Raw genomic sequence first — 18,217 nt, forward strand, 5'->3', positions numbered from 1 at the left:
TATTATTATTAAGAAGCTGTTCACTTTCAACTTCAGCATTTAGGTTATTTATTAAATATACTATCTTCATCATCATTGTCATACACAGCTTATTCAACCATTTCCAATTATGGTGTAGCCTCTCTCACATTTTTAGATACTCTCTTTGTAGTTGGGCCCATTGTTGTCTATTGTTGGCTATGCTGGCCCAAGTTATCCCTGGTAATTTCTTAACATCATGGTCCCAGCTGAAGTTTGGGCTTCCTCTAGGTCTCTTGATTCCTCGTGGGTACCATGCTGTAATTTTTGTGGTCCAGTTGTTCTTGCCAAGTGTCCTGCCCATTACCACTTGAAGGATTTGATTAAGTGGATGACATTTATTACCTGGGTCTTTTGTCGTATCCACTTTATTCTTTTACGGTCTTTCTTGGTTATTCCCAAGCGTATTTCGTTGAGCGTTGTGCGACCTGCAGTTTCCTTATAATGTCCCTAAATATACTACACATTAATAAAAATTTCCAAGAAATATTTAGAAACCACTGCATTACCAACATTCAGATTAAACTTTTGTTTGTTAACATTTTTTAGTTATATACTTTTTCTGGTCTTTTATTATTAAAAACAGAACGTTTTGACAGCATTAAAAACAGAACCTTTTGACAGCAACGGAAACATATCATACCAAAACAGTTAAATATTAGATTAACAAAGTTGTGTACGTTAAATGTGATCACCATCAATGTGATAATTGTGTTAATCATCTACTGATTATTCTAATCGTAAATACACATTCATGGTTAGAGAAACATAAATAGACCACAAAACCAGTCACTAAGTTAGGGTACGTTTATGTTGGAGCTGCGATAAACGATAAAAGCAGTGAATTAGCTGCTCTTATCGTTGCTCAACTGCCAACCGTGTCTCGACGCGTTGCTCCAATATAAACACCTACATATAAATTAATATAATACTATTCTTTGCTTCGCTACTATCGCTGCTCTTATCGTTTATCGTTTTTAACATAAACGCACCCTTAAGAAGAAAAAAGAAACAAATTAAAACACAAAAAAACTAATTCGAGAACACTTAACAATATTTTTTCCGGTCTATCTTATAATCACAGAGTTACGTTTTCTATCAATAAACAGACTGACATTTGTTAATAATACATAAAAAGCACGAAGTAAATTCTGCATTTTATATGCATATATAATACACTTTATATGCATTTATGTTACATATTTAACTATTGCTTATATCTACAGATATTTCAGCGATTAATTTATTTATACTTAATTTAATTAATAGTATCTCTCTACTTTTTATTTTTGGCGATATAATTTGAATAGATACTTGACTATTTAAATTGTTATTGAATAATTACATTGTATAATATGTTATTACCTGTCATTCAAATTCACATTCTACAAGAATATCACTAAATTTAAAACTTTCTATCAAACATTTAGCGCAAAGATAAAAATACATTTTGTAAGTTTTATCGATTGATATTAACAACTAGCAATTATTTGTGAATTTTTGTGACGGTCAATATCCTTTTTATTGGCAATCTTTCTGGCAATAAAATATTTACAATTCTTTTTAATTACACGTCCAATGTTCATTTATATAGGATGAATTTAAAAGAAATCAGAATTTGTAAAAATACTTATTTTCTTTGACCTTAAAATGACTAACTCCAAAGAAAAGAAGATAAATTGGTGAAATATTCGGAAGGAAATACAATGCAAAGAAAATTACATTTTAAATGGCCGCTTAAAGATAACTGCTTCAGACCCTTAGTATAATTAGAGAAGTTTAATTAAACTAAGAGCATAAAGAAGCTATTATCTCGAAACCCCAAAACATTCCTTGGACCTTCTTTTTTGTACAGTAAGTACAACGACATTACTGATACTGATAGCACTTTTTTATTTATTGAAAAAAATTAAAAATCCCGAAATTTAATTATTCGTGAAATGAAAGATAATGATTAATAAAAATCGTGACACGGGAAGTTGCACGAATTAAATTTAATTGCTTTGGTTCCAATTTTTCTTGATTGATTCTATGTTTTTTTCTAATTTCGATTTTTTTTAATAAGACAACACGTATACACTCAAAAGCCCTCTTCATTAACCGAGTCTCTCAAATTGAGGATGTAATAACCCTTATTTAATTTCTTGCACACTATTTCTATTTGATCTGACAAGCTCAAAGTTTTATCAAGTGTGGTTCCCAAAAATTTTACAGTTTTTTCCGGTTTAATAACAACATTTTTATCTAGACTTGTAACTAAATTATCTTGTATCGGATTTTGACTAAAATAGAAATTAACACATAGAGTTTTAGAATGATTTATCACTAACTTATTTCTATTGCACCATGGGCTAAATTGTTGTATAACCATTTTTGACTTATCATATAGTTCGTTTTCGGTCTTTGCTGACAACATTACCGAAGTATCATCAGCATACAAAAACACCCGACCAGTTGTTATGTAGTCAGGGGTCGTTAATAAAAATTAAAAAGAGCAACGATCCCAGGACACTGCCTTGGGGCACACCGGACTCCATAAGAAAACTGGAAGATTTTACTTTATTTATTTTTATTTATTTTCTCTATTGTTTAAATTCGATCTTATCCAACCAGCGAAGTTTCTTCTTAAACCTACCGCTTGCACTTTCTCCATAATAAACTAGACGACTATAAAGTCCAAACTATCAAAAAGCTCGAGAAAAGATTAAAAAATCAAATCCACGACCAAATCTTTATTTTCCAGTCTATCGTGAATATATTGTACAAGGTGAGAAGTAGCTGTTTATGTTGAGCAACTCTGTCTAAAACCATATTGTTCTTTTGCAGAATATTATTTTTTCCAAAAATTATTAATTTGTAATGTGCTGCCTTTTCCATTACTTTTGAAATGATATTTAATAACGCAATTGCTCTGTAATTATTTACTGAGGTCATAACATCTTGATATTATGGCAACATAGGTAGTAGATTATAGTAGATACTATTTACAAAAAAAGAAATCCAGAAAAAATCCAGCCGTTTCTCAAACTATCAATAAACTATAATTTTCTTAAAAAAAATTCAAAATAAAATAAACAGCCCTGTAAATATTTGCACATATTTAAGACTCTATATAATGACGACAACTATAAAATTATTTTAATATCATCTAGAGATTTCCTTCAGGAAAAAATAAAACTAGTTCGGACTTACCAACCCTCCCAATATAGTGTACCCGGCCAGAGCAACCAACAGACCCACGTGCTGGCAGAAAGTCTTCAACCGGAGCCGTTGGAGCCAGTCGCGCCACGCGAGACTTAAAGTCCATCGAGGCACTGATGAGGACGCGCCGCGTCTCGCCGATCAGAGGCGTCGCGGCGCCTTTCTGGTCCTCGTCGGTTTCCGCCATAGCCGGCTAAAAATAGCACTTGGTGGTGATTTTGGAGTGTCGTAATTGAGGTAAGTAAGGTGATTGGAGGGTTGTTGATAGAAACCAAGATGGAATATGTGGTTACATGGTTTACTGGTAGATTGTGAGTTTGTAGTACAAGCTGAAACAGAAAATAAGAGAAAGTAAATAAAAAGTAACATTACATAAATTATTAATACCAGTGATGAGCAACTGCAAGACCAGGAGCAAGAGTTTCTTGGCGTTGGTCTTGCAGTCTAATAAGTAGTCTTAATATTATCAATAGTACTGATGAGCAAATGCAAGATCAAGACCCAGACCCCCTTGGTATTGAACTTGCATCTAATATGTAATTCTGATCTTGGTCTTGCTGCCAGACTCTAAAAAAATCTTCAAATAGACAGATTACATCAATTTAAGACTTGATAAGACTTGCAAGGGTCTGGCAACAAGACCAAGATCAGCATTTCTGCCATGTAAATTATTACATGGCACCCAGAGTAGGAAGACCTTGTTTTCTTTGCTTAATTTGTTCAGCATCTCTATAAGCATTCTTTGCCCAACTTCGAATTGATTGATATTGAGTTGATCGCTTTTAAAGCTGCTTGACTATCAGATAAAATTACTATTTCTTGTGTGCGATAGTTCCTATCTAAGATAACTTGTAGGCATCTTTCGATAGCGTATATTTCTGCCTGTAGAATGCTAATGTAGGTGTCCATTAGTTCGGAGTATTTAGTTCACGGCTCAAATACTCCGGTCCCTATATTCCTGCATTGATTTTGGAAGCATTGGTATAGTTATGGTGTGGTCTTTTAACTGCTGAGCAAATGTTTCTCTCTTCCAATTCTTTATATTGCTCAATACTACATTGAGGTGTTTCTCAAAGTTGTACAATCATGGTATGTTATCCACTGGGAGTTGGAGGAGTGGTATTTCCTTTTTGGACGTTGTTAGAGACCATTCTAATCACTGTCGCATTGGCATATCTACCGATTATGTGTTATGTCTAGAATGATATCCATTGCTGCTATTGAGCAGGTTCTCATGGCTCCCGCGCAGATGCATGCTAGTCTCCGGATTTTGCACAGGTTTAGCCTTGCCGTACGTTGCTCTAGTTTTGTGCACCAAGCAACTGCTCCATAAGTAATCATGGGTCTTACTATCATGGTATATATTCAGCGCGAAATGTTTTCTAGTGTAATCTATTTCCCTTCAATTTTCTACATATCATGAGAGCTTTTGCTGGTTTGGATGTTCGTAATATGCCTTTTCCATAGAAGTTTACTGTCCAGGGTTAAACAACTATTCAAGAAGTCAGATTTCGAAGAAATTTTCGATAGACGACATCGAAAAACTGAATTAAAATACCATTTATCTGTGAATTTAAATATCAGACACAACTGTCACTTTTTTTGGTCAAACTACAATGAGGTAGGGCCAAAATTATTAAAACTTTCTAATATGAAATATGGAATATTTTGTTGAATAACAACATTGTTGTTATGTGTGTTAGATTAAGTGGCATTTACAAAAAATAACTATATATTTTTAGTTCTTTATATGAATGGCAAAATGGCCATATGTTTTTCTGTAACAATTATAACTGGTATATATTATTAAGTTTTTACAACAATTAAAAGGTTATCCTTATAAATTTGCCTTTAACTTAATTTTTCTGTGTAAATATCTACTTCTAAATTCGTAATGCTGGAAAACTAATTTATGCTTTCGATAACCGTTTCCATTCTCAATTTACACGAAAATAATAAAACAAACACTTATTCCTCTTAGTTTGTAAACAGTAAGCCTCTAAATTTATCTCCACTTACTTTTAGATAATGATTAATCATTGTCACATACAGAAAATTTGTAATGATCAATAGGGAATTATTATTTCTTCTACATCTGGAATGTATACAAAACCTAAAATGAGAATATTTTTTAAATCTTTGTCAATAAAATAAGAAAAAATAAATAATAATATAATAAAACAGCATTTCGATAAACAGTCAACACTAGATTTTATAGGATAATTAGACATTTTATAGTACATATGACATTTTCGTCGTTTTTGAAAAATCAGAACATTTTGTTACTCAGTGCTAATTGTAAACGTACTTCTCGGTTGTAATTCTGTAGAAGTTTTATGTTTACGAAATCAAGCAAAGATGGCTAACCAAATGAGTGTGATTTTTATAGCAAAATAAAACGTGTGAACACAAGCGCAGTTTTCTGTCTTTCAGTAACACTGAATCAGTCAGACTGCTTTCAGTTTCAGTGAGACTAACAGTGAGAGGTAATCTCTGTAAGATTACACAAATCGTGCTTAAGAAAACTAGGTTAGGATAAGTTAGGCTGTTCGGTTTGGAATCATGTTTGATCCCTCGAAGGCCTCGAAGGTATTGAACCAAACCTTCCCCTCATTCTTTCTTTGCGTTAAAGCATTTCCAGCTCTTTGCAAAGCTCCCGATGTCGCTGAAGTTGGCTTCTGCTGCTTCCTGTAGTCCCTCCAAAAAACATTGCCATAAAATTTTAAAGTGTCGGTATTCCAGTGCCGGACAGTGGCACAGCAGGTGCTCTACGGTTTCTTCTTACTCTCCATATTCTCTGCAGTAGTACGCCGACGACTGGGGCAGTTTCCAGTAATGTCACCTACAATTTTGCATACTTTTTGTGCTCAAGTAGATGTTTTGTCTTTTTGCTATCTATCACTGGCCACAATCTTCGAGCTGTAACGCAGTCCTCAGGGTGTTGCCACGTCTCTTGCTGCTTGGCCTTGATGATAGTTCCTATAGCTTCCTTCAGTGTGTCACAAGTGGTGGGTCATCTGCCACGGTCTATCCCCTGGCTTCCTCTTTGGCAAGTTTTTGTGCTTCTTGGTTGGCCAGGACATTTCTGTGGCCTGGCATCCAGTACAGAGTCCCGTCTTGACGCAGCCAGCACAGTGCTCCTCGGCAGTCCCATCACAGGTTTCGATCTCACTGATTGCATGGTGATGCTTGTTAAATGCCCAAGCTGTCAGAGTTTGTCACGATATCTCCTACTGGTCTATCGATTTTCCCTTGTAGACAACTAGCTGCTTCCTTTATAGCGCAAACCTCTGCTTGTAGAACATTACAGCCATTCGATAGCCTTAAAGATTTAATTTTTTACTTAATTGTTTAAGAGAACAACTAGTAAGTCAAAATCCTTCTCCATCGGCGCGCGGCGTATCCAGAGTATGTATTTTTTTCGGTTTTAACAAGAAAAAATGACTCATATTCATCTGAAACCATCAATGCAGTAAAATATTGTAATAACTTTATTTAAAATAATAAACACACCTTTCAGTGAGTAATTTGTATATTCATTTAATAAATACATTTAAAAATTAATGTCAATGTTACATTATGATCAAAGGGAATTATTTTTCTAATTCTTGACGAAAACGAAACGTAAACTTTAAGTCAGAGAAAAAAGATATTTTTAAATTGGGATTGATTTTCTGCTTATTTAACACGTTTGTAAAAAATATGTTAAGAAAACTAATTAATTTTTCAAAATGTATCAATCGATAATGTGTTGTTGGATAATTTAAAGGATTAAATAAATTATACACAAGTTTTGGTCTTTTTATAACATACGATAAAAAAACGGCGTCATAGACGGCTGTTCAAGCCCTAGGCGTCATTTACAGATGGCCTTAAGAAGGTTTTAATTTATTTTTGTATTGAATAAAAGTGATTTTAAATGGTACACTTTAAAATTTGAGAAAAAAATATTTTTTTTTGGAAACAGATTGGTGCGTCTGCTGGAAACGTTCTATTCTTCTTTAATCTTTCTATATGTGTTAATTTTTAAAAAGTTTTATATTAATTTTTGGCAAATGACGTGTAGAAATTTATTTCGCGAAAATGATTGTGAACAATAGCAAAAAATATAACGTTGATCAAAATTAATAATAACCATCTAGCAAAGAATGGAATTGAAATTATATTAAACGCCTTTTGATTTTTAGGACTTTGGAAAAATTATTTTCGGAAAAATTAGAAAAAAAGAGTGAATAAAGCATAGATGTAAAATAGTTCAAACCATTACAGATTTATTTTGAAATAAATATTTTCTTAGTTTCTTACACATATAAGGTGAGTTTCTTAGGATGTTCTCTATGGGTATCTCGGAAACTACTGGAGATAGAGAGTCGGTTAAATGGGGAAAGAATTGCAGTTTTGTGGGGTCATAAATATGCGCCTTTCAGATTTTTGAAAAAGTTCATTGCTTACTAGATATTTCGAAAAAAAGAAATTTTGGTTCTAAATCTAATTCCATTATAATCTATTTTAGAAAAAAAGTTTTCAGATAAAAGTTGTAGATAATCTCATCCCTTAATGAGTTTCTGTTCTCCGATTTTTTCTAAAGCCTGTCATTTTTGACATATGACACAAACATATGTTTTTTTAAATGGAAACCATAGTTGGTCACGACTTCATAAAAAGCGCCATTTTTTAAGCTTTTCAGCGATATAGGTCGACTTAATTAAACTTGTCCTGTACCGTTTCTTCGAGTGCCTCTCTTAATTCATAAGTTCTGTTGTAAACCTTGTTGTTAACCATACCGCATAAAAAAATCTAAAATGGATAGGTCAGGTGATCGAGGAGGCCCATGCAATTGGTCCACCTCTTTCTTTCCCTGAGTCTACATAATTATGATTTTTAATATTTTTTTGATCGTGTGGGAGGGGGGTGGTGTCATTGGTGTCATAAGAGAGTCATATTAATGCACTCTATTAATGCGCGAGTACCTAAATTTAACTTTTCTAACATATCTTGAAAACCGTTCTCTAAAAAAACGTAAGTAACGTTCACTGGACAACGTATCCTCGAAACTGTATGACCAAGAAAAGTTTAACCAATAATCCTACACGCTTTTCTTCATTTGAAAAATTCATATTTACAATTTTTGTTTATATTAATTTACAAAGTTTGGATGTGACAGTTTCACATTTCTAAGAGCAACGACGATTGAACTTGTTTCCATGGCTAACTAAGTTAAATTAGTCAAGAAAAATAAGAATTGGCTATAACTCAGTAATTTTGTAAAAAAAATATATTATAGCCTATACTGCTGAAAAGCTTAAAAATGGTGATTTTTACGAAGTCATGGCCAACTATGTTTTCATTTAAAAAAAACTATGTTTGTGTCATATGTCAAAAATGACAGGCTTTAAAAGAAATCGGAGAACACAAATTCATTAGGGATGGATACAACTTTTATTTGACAACTTTTTTTCTTAAATAGTTTATAATGGAACTACGGACGATTTTTAAAATAACCAAAATTTGTTTTTTTCAAAATATCTAGTAAGCCATGAACTTTTTCAAAAATCTGATAGGCGCATATTTATGACCCAACAAAACTGCAATTCTTTCCCCATTTAACCGACTCTCTGTCTCCAGTAGTTTCCCAGATACCCATAGAGAACATCGTAGAAAACTCACCCTGTATAAGCTACAGTAACTTTGAAGCACTTGAAAAAGCAAGTAAAAACTTCCCAATTAGGACGCCAATCCCCCAACTCCGTGAATTCAATAACTAATGGGAGGGGTGTTGAGACCCCCCTACCCCCCTATATATCCGCCACTGATTATTCCCCAGCAGTTTTTGACGTGGTTTTTTCGATCATACGGTAGTAGTTGTAGGAAAATTTAAACTACCAATCTTGTTTTCTACACAGTGATAGCAATCAATTTCATAATTATTCCTATTAGGATTATTTTTATTGACGGCGTTGTTGCATAGTTGCTGCTTTATTATACCTATTTATATACCTCCTGGTTTTGACACATGCTCAAAAAACGTACAAAACTTTGTTTTTCATTCATTGAATCGTGCTTATTTATTGCAGTGCACAAAATAGTTCCCAATTTATTTTCAGTGAATTGGAAAACGGTAAGAAAACTCGTAAAAACAGCTTAGCATGTCTCTTAACTTAATGGCATCTCGTAAATAACTTTATCGCGCTTGTGACCGAAACGACAAAGCTAAATATTTTCAGACGTAAGTAGTTCTCGAAATTGTTTTTTTGAATAGCGCCTTTAGGAAACCGTAATAATTGTGCGGAAAAAATAAAGAACTTGGCAATTCATGTCTACTAAATAAAATTTAAACTTATGGGTTACCAATGGACTTCTTCTGGATCTGAAATGTAGTTAAGTTTACCTTACGATCGAAATGTTTTATGATCAATCAGGTCTTGATTTTGGCATAGTTCAAAAATAAGCGATTGCTTTTTTCCGATTATATTAACTTATTCGTAATACCTTAAGAGTCTATTTCACTAGTCCGAAAAAGTAGCAAAATAAGCGTTTGGCATTTAACGTTTTAAGCAAAACTGGCTAGGTATTTTTACACAAATTACGAAGGAAATTAAAGATAAAAGATTATACTATAACCGTATTGTAGCACATTTTTAGACAACTTGTTTATTTTTAAGATTTTGATGGTCAAACATCAACGAAATATTCCATTTGTTTGAACTAAATTTTCTCGAAAATAAAGACATAATTTAAAATTTCATTACAATACGGAAATAGATTAAAGTTTTGTAATTACAGTGATATATAAGTTATATGGTTTTGTAACAAATTGCTCGCAATTTTATGGCAAATGCTGAAGCTCTGCAAACCTTAATCAAGTCTTAATCCAAGCTCGTGTGTTTGGAATTTTGGGTGTGGCTTAACACGACAGGATCAGGTTAAGCCTTAAGCAGAATTCTGAAATATAATACATATATATTTCCTTCGACCACACACCCGCTTTACTCGACCCCTGAGAGCGACCCGAACAGTACAGCATAATACACTCTTAACGAACACTTAAAGTTAAAAAAAAACTATAAGGAAGGAGCTACTTAGGATGCGTGTGATGCAACGATAATACTGACAACTTGACTTCCAGTTGGCCATGCAGTTGCATTCTAATTAATCATTCTAATAATAGATTTGATAAAAATTACTGTTGAAAGAATAAATATGACTAAATGAAATATTTTCAGATAGTGATCAAAATTAATGGGGATAGAAAATATCTCATAAGCAAGACCGTAGAAATCGCCATGCAATAAGGAAATACTTCTTAGAAACATCAAATTTGGGGATAAAATTATATATTTAATGATCGCTTCTTTTCAAAACGATCAAAATTATCCAAATCAGACTAAAGGTACGCGCACACTGACCAGCGCCGCACGAATCGCCCTTTTTTTCTTGTCGCGCACACTGACCAGGTAACGAACGCGCCGCACGCGCCGCATTATTCGCTATTTTGTTTCTTTTTGCCCCTACTACAACCCTATTTGTCAACCGAATTTCTCATCAGTCGCTTCCAGAGTCCTCTCTGCGGTGATAAGCGTGTTTTTTAATATTTCTCGACAATGAATGACAACGAACAAGAAATAATTATAAGCTCCTTGCTAATAGAAGAAGAAGAAATCACGAGAAAGAATCGAAAGTTATAGGTTCACAATATTTGCAAAAATCCACATTATTTCCATATTTAATTGAGGATGAACTAAACATTTTTCAATATTTCAATATGAGCCATGAAAAATTTGCGAACTTTCTTAGCATATTGAATTTCTAATCTCCTCTTCGGCTACCTACGTAGAGTGGAATTCCGTGTGACGTCAGCAGCACTAGCCGCATTTATTGAAAATCATTCTGGCCCAACAATGCTGGCCGCATTTTCGTCGATGCGACTCGTGCGGCTCTGGTCAGTGTGCGCATACCTTAATACTTCTAAAACAAAAATAAATGTCCGTATTTCCGTATAACTCAATCCACTGTGCGCCATAACAATTTATAGTTTATTTTAAATTAATTTTATAATTTATTGGTTTATTGACCATAAAAATTACTTACTAATGAAAGGTGGTTCCATTATTTTTAAGTTTTTTTTGTCTGAAAACAATCGCAAGCTTCGCTAGTATTTTTTTGAAGCATTTTTTCTAAGGTTCACAAAAATCTCACTAATTCAAGTCCTGAAACAATAAAATAACTAAAAAACAAATAAAACATGAAACAACATAAAATAAATTCAGAAAACCCCAATAAAGCCACAAACATTCAAATAAAATTCCAATGTATCAAGTAAACGATAAGGAAATTGTTAAAAAATGACGTTTATTCCGTCTCTAATGCGTGAATATATTATGAGTATTTTTCTTTTTAACATTTTCTTTAGATACAAACTTTTAAAGCCGATGATGTTTTAATTTTAAGTTTGTTTTTTCACTGCTTCGAATTGAGACTATTCGTTATCTGTAGTTTGTTATAAGCGGCAATCAGAGACGTCAATATTTTGAAATAAATCACAATTAAAATTGATTCATCACCCTTTAAAATTGGAGAATAAAAGCCACTGTATATTTTTTTTCGATTTTGTCTACAAAATTCTTAAATATCGAAAAACCATTTATCCCAGACGGAATACCTATAGTATAACGAAAGATATTCTTTGGTACAACAGAAAAAATAGTTTCAATTTTTTTGGACGAAAGCCAACATAAATATTTCTTGTAAGATGACAAGGATATCGCACACAAAAGTCACTGTTTTGAACAATATATTATCTTCTTTCTATTTTTGTACCTATAACCTTTTTAAACGTATTTAGATCAATTATAATTATTATTCAATAAAGTATCATGATATGACGGCGTCAGCGATGACTATGAAATGAAGATCGTTGTCATTTTATATGTAAATTTATATGGGAAATGTCATCGATCGTCATTTGCCAGCCAACAGAACCGTGATGTGTTAATTATTTAGTTCATTATTTTGAATATAATATAATAGATGTTCCACCAATACAGGGTGTTGCAAAAAATGGACGAGCAAATCTTAGGAGGTGATTTCTCATCGAAAAATATGAAAAAAGTCCCTATTAACACGGGCCTGGAAATGCATGGTTTTAAAGATACCTACAGGATGTTAAAGACATATTTTTTCAAATGACGAACCTGCCTCACAGATATAGACATTGTTTTTAATAAAGGCTTGTTAAAAAAGATTTCAAATTCAAAATGTTCGTAGTAGTAGGTCCCATTTTCGTGTTTTTTTAAAGATTTTATCGTTTATGAATAGAGAGACAAAGATGCGGATTTTACAACATCACATTGTTACTTATTTAATTTATGAAAATACGGATTCTACACACAGGTTTGTTCTAGTCTTCTCAGTTTCTAAAATACAGGGCGAATTTGAAATTGTTGCATTTTTCAGTTCCCGCTATAGACTTGGTGCATTTCAGTTGATTTCAAAAAAATTCGACCGCAGCGCTGTATACGGCAGAAATCACAAATTTTCGCTATGTATTTCACGCCGTCCCGGTTACAATTCATGTCGATCGCATTAAAATAATATTGAAATTGCGGTTTTGTCATAATATTTATGTATTTTATTTTTTTGCTAGTGCAGTTATTTGAAACTATAAAATACTCAGGTACCAGGTTTGTGTGATGTAACGTATGTACGTTTCGGGTAGTAAAAAATAAAATAAGTGAAAATGAATCCAAACTAGGCGTCGCGTCGCGTCGTGTTGTGTTGTGACAATTTCTAATGTTAATAAAATTGCCGAAAAAATGTTAACGCGTAAAGGAGAGCGTAATTAAGGCGTTTGTTGGGTGCAATAACATTCAACTTTGCCGGATATTCAACTCTCTCGAAACAACATTTAGCTTCATAGTTTCTCACACCAATTTGATCAAAAGCAAAAATGGATTCAAGCAGTTCGACGAAACAAGTAAGTAAACAAAGCGCTCGTGACATAATCAAAAAAATTATCGTTATCGTTATAGCCGAAATAGCCCAAATTATGAACCCACTAGCAAAACCAACAACATATTACAAGTTAGACCTTCTGAAGATATCAAAATATATACTTTTTATTTATATTTTTAGAATTTTCACAAATTATACTTCTTAATACTTTTAGAATAATTAAATAATAAATGTTTCGTATACTTGCTATTTAAATCCGTGTATTTGTATACCTATATCAGTTATTTACGATATTCTCCGATGGTGGCAGCACCGGCGGAAAATGCACTAAGCCTATACTAATAACCCCGAGAATAACTCTTTTGCACAGAAGTGTTATTTAAAAGTTGCACAAGTTAATTTTCAGTGCAGTTTATTAAGAAAGGATAGACAACAAAATTATCCGGTTAAATTAGATTCAATTAAATTGAATAAGACCTTTTAAACTATAGGTTGATTTTTGTTAAAAGTTAAATAACACATTTTTTACCATATTTATTAAAAAATAGTAGACTATATTATATTTTTAGAAAGCTCATAGCGAGGGAAATAAAATAAAAATGAAATATACAGAGTGTCCCATTAAAAAATATAAGTTAGATTCATATTTAGAAAAATACAGCTACCAGCGAAAAATTAGTTACGCTACGAATCTAGGTAAAAAACTCTACGGAACTAAGTTAAAGATACGGAGGGGGTCGATTTAATTCATATCATATTAATTCATATTCATCACGAATAAATTATGCAACATCAATCAAATTTGCCCTGTATTTTAGGGGTTAAGAATGATGTGAAAAACGCATCTTTGTGTATGTATTCTAAACACACGAAAATTGGGCACCCTGTACATATTGTAAACAAATCAGAAAAATTTAGTAATTAAATACTTACAATCTTCCAAAATTGATGAGTGATAACTATATAGATATAATTGAGTTAGGCCAAAGTGTAGGTGGGTATAGATATATGTATAATTGGAAGAAAGTTTAATTTCATTCACCCACGACCTTTGTCGTTTTGTCCGAACTTGTCCCGCCAAAATTCGCACCGCAACTGACAAAACCGTCTAATCCGCAAAACAGAAAGAAAAGGGAAAAACTACGTGAAAATGTACCACTACGTCTAGCGCCCTTTTGTCGCTGTTTTCCCAATTTCGGCCTGACGTTATTATGAGTTATCGAGAAAATTCCGAAAAGATGATGCCATTGGATAAAATTATTATCCTAATCATAGGTTCAGTATACAGTGGCGAAATTTATTTCATCCACAGAGTAAAAAATTCCACAGTTCTATCAAAGTCAAAGTTATCAAGATAATATGCAATCCATATATACAGGGTAGTTTCCACGATATTCTCTATGGATATCTCGGAAACTACTGAAGATAAAGAGTCGGTTAAATGGGGAAAGAATTGCAGTTTTGTAGGATCATAAATATACGCCTTTCGGATTTTTGAAAAAGTTCATGGCTTGCTAGATATTTCGAAAAAATTAAATTTAGCTAGTTTAAAAATTGTCCCTAATCTCATTATAATCTATTTTAGACAAAAGGTTTTCAGATAAAAGGAAGAAACAAGGAAGGATTTTATATAAGCCGCATCAGCTGCTGGGCCATTTAGCGGCATTTTTCAGATAAAAGTGGTAGATAATCACATCCCTAATGAGTTTGTGTTCTCCGATTTTTTGTCAAGCCTGTCATTTTTGACATATGACACAAACAAATGTTTTTTTAAATGGAAACCATAGTTGGCCATGACTTCATAAAAAGCACAATTTTTTAAGCTTTTCAGCGATATAAGCTATAATATGTTTTTTTTTCAGAAAATTACTGAGTTATTGCCAATTATTATCTTTCTTGACTAATTTCACTTAGTTGGCATGGTGTTTTTATTTTGTTATGATTTATAACTTATAAAAACACAAAATATATTATTAAACGACTCTTTACAATTTACATTACACAAACTAAAACTTAAAAAAAATAACATCACTACATACACTTTAAGTTATTTTAGAAAATGTTCAAAAAATCCGCCATTGTTTTGAGTACATAAATGCATCTTTTTAAAAGTGAATTTCTAGCTATTCTCACAGGTCGAGTTAATGGGGGGCTGGTGGTGGTGTGTCATAATCAAAGTCATGTTGGAACTACTCTATTAATGCGCGAGTATCTAAATTTAACTTCTCTCTTTTTTTTACGTCTTGAAAACCGTTCTCCTAAAAAACGTAAGTAACGTTCACCGATCAACGTATCCTCGAAATTGTATGGCCAAGAAAAGTTGAATCAATAATCCTACACGCTTTTCTTCATTTAAAAAATACATATTTTCAATTTTTGTTTATATTAATTTACAAAGTTTGGATGTGACAGTTTCACATTTCTAAGAGCAACGACGATTGAACTTGTTTCCATGGCTAACTAAGTTAAATTAGTCAAGAAAGATAAGAATTGGCTATAACTCAGTAATTTTGTGACAAAAACATATTATAGCTTATATCGCTGAGAAGCTTAAAAAATCTCGCTTTTTATGAAGTTATGACCAATTATGGTTTCCATTTAAAAAAACATATGTTTGTGTCATATGTCAAAAAGGACAGGCTTTAGAAAAAATCGGAAAACAGAAACTCATTAGGGATGAGATTATCTACAACTTTTATCTGAAAACTTTTTGTCTAAAATAGATTATAATGGAATTAGGGACAATTTTTAAAATAGCCAAAATTTGTTTTTTTTTTGGAAATATCTAATAAGCCATAAACTTTTTCAAAAATCTGAAAGGCGCATATTTATGACCCCACAAAACTGCAATTTTTTCCCTATTTAATCGACTCCCTATCTACAGTAGTTTCCGAGATACCCACAGAGAACATCGTAAGAAACTCACCCTGTATACCAAAACAATTTAAAAAAAATTAGTTAATAAAAAACAAAGCTGTGAACGTATCTGTTAGCTAAAATAGTAGACAAGGCCAACAAAAAAGTTTATTGTCTTACAACCACATAACCAGTGTTATAACCACTTTTATAAACATTTTCACTAAAATGACGAATACACGATATTAATTTAGTATTAATATTCAAAATATGCTTTGAAAGCCCTTCTTCAATAGTTTTTAATTTTTCTGAATACAACATAGAACTGAAGGATGATTGCAAAACTATTTCAATTTTTCAGCCGCACTCAGATTCGGTCATTACGACTAGTACGAGTACTCGATTATTGAAATAACCGCCATCAAGTGACGAGTTGCGAGCGACGAACGCAAGCGATCCTAGAATGAAATAAATTTAAATCCGGTTTTAATATAAATATAAAACTCGATAAAAAGCCGAGCGAATTTTCTACATACACTGCAGGTAGCAAATTTATACAACGTTATCCGTTGCGTATCTGAGGGACAAAATTTTACGACCTACATCGACAATGCTTTGAAATAATCTAAATCAAGCGATCAAGCGAATCGCTCGTCGCTTGCTACATGCCGTTCATCACCGAAAGAATATGTGCCCTGCGCACGCAACTTACTGCTTGGCGCTTGGCGTTAACAAGTACTTACAACAAGCGATGGGCGAAAAACCGTATTTTTAAATGCGAGCGATATTTCGCTCGCGCGATCGCTCGATTATTGCAATCGCTTTAAACTCGAGTGTTATTATTATTATTGAAATTAATCGGTTTTTCCCATCACTAATCACGACTGGCGACGATATTTTTTATTTTATACCGTGAACGAGATGTTTCTATAGAAACTTGTAATGCAAGCTCAGAGAGGAACATCCTGTATACGTATAATATAGATCACAATATCTTTGTAAACTGAATTCTCCCCTATGTTTCCAATATCAACGTTTCTTACTGAAACGATAAAAGTTTGTATTAAGAATCGATATATTTCGTCATATATCTTGTCCTAACCAAACACGTAGTTAATAAAAAAATAATTCAATTTTATTACGCTGACGAGTATTTGACACGCATCAGATGGTCACGCAAAGCATTTTTTCATGAGCTTTTCTGTGACTAAAAAGCCCGATACTTGATGTTATTTGTCTACCGCACTCCGGACATTCAAAAATCTCATTGCTTTGTTGCCTCTTTACCTTTTGGTTGTCGCTGTTAACTGAGTTTACAATTCTTTTTCGTTCTATTGTGAACTGCTTCTTCCCATTCATTTTGCATGTTAATCCCCTTTAAGTTTTCGTGGAAAATATTCTTGTACCTTTTGAGTTGTCCACTTGGCCTTCCCTTACCGTCTACAAGCTCACCGTAAAGCAGAGCTTTTGGTATGCGGTTTTCTTGCATTCTGCATGTGACCAGCCCATCTTAAGCGGGATTTTGTAACAATGACTTCATTACTCGCACTTAGCTTTTTCAAGGACCAATACATTTGAGACATGATGGAACCATTTGATTCTTCAGAGTTGTCTAACGTGTCTCTGTTGCAACTTGTTTAATGCGTTCATGTGTCGGCGGTACGGCACCCAGGTTTCGCTTCCATATAACATGGTGATGATTATTATTACTCGGTACACTGCAAGTTTCGTTTTTGTGCTCAAGTCATGATTGTAGAAAACCCTGTCTTTTAATTTCCAGAATGCTCTTGAGGCGCTGCTAATTCTGTGCTGAATTTCAGAGTCGATATTGGCCTTTTCCGAAATAAAACTGCCAAGGTAATTGAATTCCGCTACATATTCCAATAGCGATTGAGCGAGCAGAAGAACGAATGATGGACCGCAGCGGGTGGAGGGAGATTGTAAAGTCAGCAATGACCTATTATTTTAAAAGTCTAAAGTGTGTTTCTAGGACACTTTAGATCAGTCAAACCATCATAGAGTTTAAAAGAGATAAACACAAAGAAATAAGCGTACTGTGGAGCAGGCTTAATGTATTTCCTAGTTGAAGAACGCAAACAATAACTGTCTAGCAATAATATTTTCAAAAACTTGTTTTAAGTGCCGGCCTCCAATCCTGTTATTCGGATGATTACTAAACATACCATTTTAA

General features: G+C 33.1%; 1 protein-coding gene across 1 annotated transcript in view; it reads right to left on the bottom strand.

The window, feature by feature from the left end:
* LOC115890476 overlaps positions 1 to 3,406 on the bottom strand; it is an 18,175-nt gene extending 14,769 nt beyond the window's left edge. Inside the window, exon 1 of the mRNA XM_030910716.1 lies at positions 3,211 to 3,406. Within this exon, the coding sequence (XP_030766576.1) occupies positions 3,211 to 3,406 (196 nt within the window). The remainder of the gene's footprint in view (positions 1 to 3,210) is intronic.
* Positions 3,407 to 18,217: the final 14,811 nt, after the last annotated feature.

Source organism: Sitophilus oryzae, unplaced genomic scaffold (assembly GCF_002938485.1).
Source record: "Sitophilus oryzae breed Bouriz unplaced genomic scaffold, Soryzae_2.0 scaffold_866_pilon_pilon, whole genome shotgun sequence".
NCBI classification, from domain to species: domain Eukaryota; kingdom Metazoa; phylum Arthropoda; class Insecta; order Coleoptera; family Curculionidae; genus Sitophilus; species Sitophilus oryzae.